Raw genomic sequence first — 6,176 nt, 5'->3', positions numbered from 1 at the left:
TGCAAGAAGGAAACAGATTTATTCAGTCTTGAAGCTAGAACCGCAAGGATTGGCTAATGGATTATACATGGCCATGGCCTTCCTCAAATCATCAGAAGTCCTATAGAGTTACATTTTTCCCCACAGTGGGAATCTAGTTCAGCCATAGTCCAACAGGTCTACCCACTTTCTCCAAAGACAAAGACATGCACTGACCCCATTTCCCAACATTTAATTAGGAAAAAAATTACAACAATGAAGAAAAACTCATGCAACAAAAGAAGAGTGGACTGTGGGTCTGGGACCATCAGACAGGGCCAGATTCCTCAGAAGAAGCAGGAAACACAAAACAGTAAGGCACTGCCACCTTGGCCCTTAGGGATGGGCATGTGATGGGGCAGCTGAGGCTGAGAGGGTTCAGGGCAAGTGCCTACAACACTGAGGAAATTTGGCAGTAGGGACACAAGCAATGTCCCAGAGGCCCAGGCCCACATCAGGCCCAATCACAGCCTGGTTATAGTTCTCTCAGAGACAACAGGCCCCATGAAAATGTGGTCTGACTCCTGAGATATCTGAAGAGAGACATTGGCCTGGTCTAGCCTGGCCTGGCCAATCTGAGGGCAGCTTCAGATGCATCATCCAACCCCGAATGCTGCTGGTACTGAGGATCTCTTCTTAGAATAAGTGGGGCCTGACTCAGCAAAGGTGAGATGCCAGAGGCTGAGCCAAGGCTTGCAGTGTCACAAAGGAACCAGAACAGGAAACAGGACTCAGATCAACCAAAGAAGAGGTCTGTGAGGCTAGTAACATCCCATGGGGCATATATATTTACATATGGAAATTAAAGTAGAATTACATTAATAAATAGGTGGGTAGGATGCCAGAGCAAGGAGAGCAAGGGCTCTTCTGACATGGGAACACCAGGGCAAGAGGGTGGGGATATTGCTGCTGCTGGTGGGGGAAGCTGGGTGCTGTCATCCCCTTCTCCTGCAGGGCCCAAAGCAAGGCACTAATGAAGGGGGCCCAGGTGTGATGGGGCATCTTGGCTTGGTAACCTCCCCAATTCCACCAGATCTGGGTCTCAGTCCTCGAGACCCAGACTAGAGCCAGACACTCCCCTGACTGGGAGGATGGCTCAGAAGCGAGAAGCCCCCTCCTCACCATCTCCCCACTCAGCTGCTGCTGGACACCAGGGTGATGATCTGCTCCAGTTTCTGTCGAAGCTTGTGCTTCCGACAAGAGGCATCTCGGTCCAGTGAGGTGAGGATCTAGAGGATGATGATCCATTGGAGCAAGACTCCAAGGCAGGGCCCTACTGCTGCATAAAGCTCTTGCTTCCCAGAAGTACTCTTCCCTCTCCAACCTGTAACCTCAGCAAAACAACCCACTTCCCCTTGACCAACTCTTCTATCATGGCTCATGTGTAGCCTCTTTGGAAAGTGAGCAATACTTGCTGTTATCAATTCCTGTTCCCTCCTAACCCAAACTCCAACATCTCTTTGGCAAATTTGGCTATGACATCCTTCTTGATCCTGGCTCAAGATATGGGGCTGACTCCATCTGGGTTCCCTCCCCCATTCCCTGCCAGTTCTCTCTTTCCTCTTTGACCTGTGAGTTGCCCAGAATGCTTTGCTTGGCCAGATCTCTACAGTGCCTTGATCTCCCTTGGTGAGCTTTTTGTTTGTTTGTTTTTCAAGACAGGGTTTCTCTGTATAGCTCTGGCTGTTCTGGAACTCACTCTGTAGGCTCACTCTGTAGGCTCAACAGGCTGGTGAGCTCCTTTTTATATATAGTATCTCACTATCGATCTCTGGTTGTCCTAGAACTTGCTTTGTAGACCAAGCTAGTCTTGAATCACAGAGATATGCCTGTCTTTGCTTCCTGAGTGCTGGGACTAAAAGTGTGTACCACCATGCCTATTTAGAGCTTTATCTTTACTATACCTGATCTCCCATGCACATCTGTATTTTTGTGTACAGCTATACATATGGATACATATGCATGTGTGTGGAGACCAGAGGTTCAATACCTGGTATCTTTATCATTCTCTACCTTTTAAAAATGTGCATAGGTGTTCTGCCTGTATGTATTTATGTATGTAATTTCACATGTGTGTCTGGTGTCTACAGAAGCCACAGAAGGAGACTAGATTCCCTGGAACTGGAGCTATGTGCTGCCATGTGGGTGCTGGGAATCAAACTCAGGTCTTCTGGAAGAACAGCAAGTGCTCTTAACTGCTGAGCCATCTCTCCAGCTCCTCCACCTGATTATTTGGTATCTCTAATTGAACATAGAACTCAGTGATTGGCTAGATTGGTTGGCTAATGAGCTATGGGAATCTGCCTATCTTACTCACTCCCCAGTAACCATGCTTAGATTATAGACACATGCCACCACATCCAATATTTTTACATGAGTTCTTGGAATACATCCATTCTAATTTTCCAGTCTTGTAGCTTTTATCCAGTGGGACCTCTATACTCCAGCTAGTGGATTCTCTCCTGTATTCATTAAATCCCAGCCACCTAAGGAAATTATTGCCCATGCTGACCCTAGGCAAGGGATGGACTGTAAACAAGATGGACTCTGTGTCCCATTTTGCTCCCATGCTTGTGTGCTTCTCAACACATCAATCTCTCTGCCTTTGCCCCTAACTGCATCATCATCACAGCCATGCAACTGGAGGTCCATGAGGTACATCAACGTACCTCCTGACGGTACTTGGTGACATAGAAGTAGAGCTCGCTGAGTGCACTTAGGACATTGAAGTCATTGGCATGGAGGCGGGACTGCTCCACTAAGTAGGCGTCCATGTCCTGGTCACTGATGGATGCCATCTTTGCAATATCTCGGTAGTACCTATAGAAACCTTGGGTGAGTGAATCATGCACATGTCACAAAAGCCAAAATTCATGCCATCAGTGTTTGGCCAGCCTCTGGGGCTTTTTCTTGTATCTGGTCAGCCTCAGACAAGCTGTTTAGGCAGTTCCTGCCTGCTACCAGGCACACACAGCACTATCCCAGGGCCCACCTCTCCACCCAGCTCTTGTAATTGGGAATATCCTTGGCATAGAGCAGCTTGTTGGAAGGTGAGTCCTTGCCCAGGCGGTGCTCTGATGTGGAACAGGAGTCCATGAAGGTCTGGGCCACCACTGACAAACAGGCGTCTGTGATGCTATTCTTGTGAATGTCAAACACAAATTGCGGATTCTTGATCACATTCACCCAGAAACGCAGAGGCAAGCTGAACAGAGAGACATACACTTGAAACTCCCTAATGGCCCTATGTGCCCCTTTTCCCCACTGCCTTCCTTCACACCTTGTCCTGTCTGGCCAGCTCATGTCTTGTCCTGAATTAACAGGAGAGACATATTTAGGGTAAATGGCTTTTTCTTTAACCTTCTGCTGGACTCTGGCAGTGAGAAATAATAGATAGCTTTCTGTCCTCAATCTCCACCCCCTGAAACTTCCACCATCTCCACCCATGCTAAGCCATCAGTGTCTCTACCCTGCACAGGACCCTAGAGAAAAATGGCCAATCCCAGTGCTAGACTAGCACTTACCATCTGCACAACCCAGCAGCACCCACATTCTATATACTCATATCCAGTACCAGGCCATACCACTGGCCACCCCTCCTGCATGGAAGGCTATCAGTTGCCAGTCAACCTGTCTCTACTGGCCTGGGGGCTTGACTAAGTAAGTAGCCTCTTCCTCCCACACACCCTCAGAAGAGCCAGCAGCAGCCAGGCACCAATAAGTACCAGTTGCTCTTCCAGGTGTGGCGCACATCAGGGTCACTGATCTGGCGCTGGTCAGCCTGTTCATCCAGGAAGTCAAACATGTACTTGATGGCCAAGGGTAAGGCTGAGCCCCGGTGGGCTGTACTGAACACAGTTTCAAACAAGTCATCTACAAACTTCTGCAATGTACCCTATGAGTGATAGTAAAGGAACCATGTCAGGAAGTTCCCCAAATCTGACAGACAGACAGGGACAGAATAGCTCAGTTAAAAAACTTCTCTGAAGGGACAACATTCCTAAAATGGACCTTTGCTTAACCTCAGGCCTAGAGGTCCTACTGCAAAGGCCCTAAGAAAGCAGCTCATCTCATGGCTAAGACTGGGCTAGAAGGTATCTATGCAGATACCAAGGGAGCCTGGGGTAGGCCCACACCTTGGTGGCCAGCAGCCTTGTCAGATATATTTCTGAGACCATCTTGCTGCCACGGTCTCCCTCTCGGTGATCAGCATGGTCGTGGTTCTTCACCAGATGCCACAGCTTGGTGCCCGCCTCCTGGTCAGGTGTGAGCATAGGTGCTCGGGAACGAAGGCTATCTGGGCTGCTGGCAGCACGGAGCAAGCTCTCTAGGGCAGAGGACAGATGTGACCCTTAAGCCCTACAGGCTCTGGCCATTACCCACCCTCTTGCTCTATTCTCTTCCAGAAGCCCAGGAGCCTTTGTGGGACCCATCTATCCTTGCCTCCCCTCCCTATTAGGCTCTACACAACTGAAGAACACCCATGGGCCCAAAATAATGAAGGTCTTTCCAAATGGAACAAGACAGCTACTTGGGGATTCCTAAGATACAGCCTTAATTAAAGGGCACAAAACCAGGAAAGGTCACCATAATGTGGATACCTACCGTAGCGACTAAGTGAACGGGTGAAGGTGAATGAGTTGGCCATATTATAGGCAGACACTTGTTTGGGCACCAGTGCTACTAAGGAACCATCAGTCACCTGGAGGTCCAAAGATACAGAAGGAGCCAAGGGACCACCATTCATTCAGACTCTTCAGTATATACATGTACAGTGGCAACCAAGGCCCTATGAGAAGCCCTCATGAGTATAGGGATAAGGGATAGGAGGAGACCTGGCCACTGTTCCTAGGTGTCCCTGGGGCTGAATAAGCTCTAAGTTCCTCACCTGGTAGTGGGCCAGTGAGTTGACCCTCTTCCAGTCACACTCAATCTTTGTAGTGATGTCCTCATCTTGGAGGATGATTCGGGCCATGCGGCCCTGGCGCCATTCTGCAGGCCATAGTCAGCTCTTAGGGACATTCACCCCCACAAGGACTTAGACACATTCATTTTAAGGAACAAAGCTCAGATACAGAATATGAGAGCTCCCTGGGAGGGGTTGGATAGGTGGGAGCTAGGAGAAAAGTTACCTTACCTAAGTCCATGTCCTCAGCTTTGGGGCGCTGAGAGTACGGAATACCCTTGTACACAGTATCCAACAGCTTGTCTTTGGCCTGGGTGATGCTATCACAGTTAAGAACCTTCACAGGGACCTGGGCACTGCCCTCACTCTCCGGGCACACACAATGCAGAGTCTAAGAGTGAAGGAACCTCAGCATGATCCTAAGTAAGGCTCCTCCACCTCATTTCCTGCTCACATAGCCCCATGCTCACCAGGGTCTTATAGTCGATCTGCTGCCGGATGAGCTTGTCCTCACTTAAGGAGTAGCGGGCCTCGCCTGTTATGGCATCGATGGGACCTTTCTCCATCTGCTGCTTGATGGCGCAGTACAGCAGGAAGAGTGGCTCCCCGGCACACTCCTACACCGAGGGTTAGGGGCATAGCTGGCTGCCTGTCTGGCCTATCACTCAATTGCTCCCACCCATGGACATTCCTCCCCTGCAGCCAAGCCCACCCAAGCACACCTTCAGGAACTTATGCAGCAGGAATGTGAACCAGTTGGTAAGCATCTTCTCAGCCACTGACTCTGTCCTATGGTAAGAGAGAAGTCCTAAGGCCCTGGCCTGACAGGGGTGAGGCTTGGATAGAGGTAAAGTCCCAAGCGGGAAATGGAATAGTGGACTGGGGGAGAAGCCGGGCAAGACAGTTACATACCTGCGCAATAGCAGCTTTGGGTGGTTCTTGCTCTCAAGGTTTTTCTCTATCAAGTCAGCCAGCAGTTGCTTGAGCAGCCCAGTGGCATAGTCAAGCCGGCTCTGCAGGGCCACCATGGTGAGTGAGGCTACAGTACCACGGTCACGCATGGAGAAACTGCTCTGGGCCTCCAAAGTGTGGATGAAGGTGAGCAGGAAGGCACGGCTGTGCAGCAACTGTCCAAATAGGCGCAGGGCCTTCTCCACATTCGGGGGAGTCTGTGAGGACCAGAGAGTTTCAGAGAGTAGGTAGTGGTGGCTCTGGGGGAAACAAAACATGGACAGGCTTTGGGGGGTGGGAG

The 6,176-nt window shown here is 49.9% G+C and overlaps 1 protein-coding gene across 1 annotated transcript in view; it reads right to left on the bottom strand.

Annotated features, from left to right (window-relative positions):
• Positions 1-6,176, bottom strand: part of Plxna3 (plexin A3) — a 15,463-nt gene continuing 9,287 nt past the window's right edge. Inside the window, exons 22-32 of the mRNA XM_031350932.1 lie at positions 5,837-6,093; positions 5,647-5,713; positions 5,395-5,541; positions 5,156-5,315; positions 4,907-5,010; positions 4,624-4,720; positions 4,155-4,345; positions 3,744-3,913; positions 3,011-3,223; positions 2,688-2,838; positions 1-1,247 (exon numbers count right to left, since the gene is read on the bottom strand). Of these exons, the coding sequence (XP_031206792.1) occupies positions 1,152-1,247; positions 2,688-2,838; positions 3,011-3,223; positions 3,744-3,913; positions 4,155-4,345; positions 4,624-4,720; positions 4,907-5,010; positions 5,156-5,315; positions 5,395-5,541; positions 5,647-5,713; positions 5,837-6,093 (1,653 nt within the window). The 3' untranslated portion in view covers positions 1-1,151. The remainder of the gene's footprint in view (positions 1,248-2,687; positions 2,839-3,010; positions 3,224-3,743; positions 3,914-4,154; positions 4,346-4,623; positions 4,721-4,906; positions 5,011-5,155; positions 5,316-5,394; positions 5,542-5,646; positions 5,714-5,836; positions 6,094-6,176) is intronic.

This window comes from Mastomys coucha, chromosome X (genome assembly GCF_008632895.1).
Source record: "Mastomys coucha isolate ucsf_1 chromosome X, UCSF_Mcou_1, whole genome shotgun sequence".
NCBI lineage: Eukaryota > Metazoa > Chordata > Mammalia > Rodentia > Muridae > Mastomys > Mastomys coucha.
Note: the sequence above shows the minus strand (reverse complement) of the source record. Positions and strands in the feature narration are given on the sequence as shown.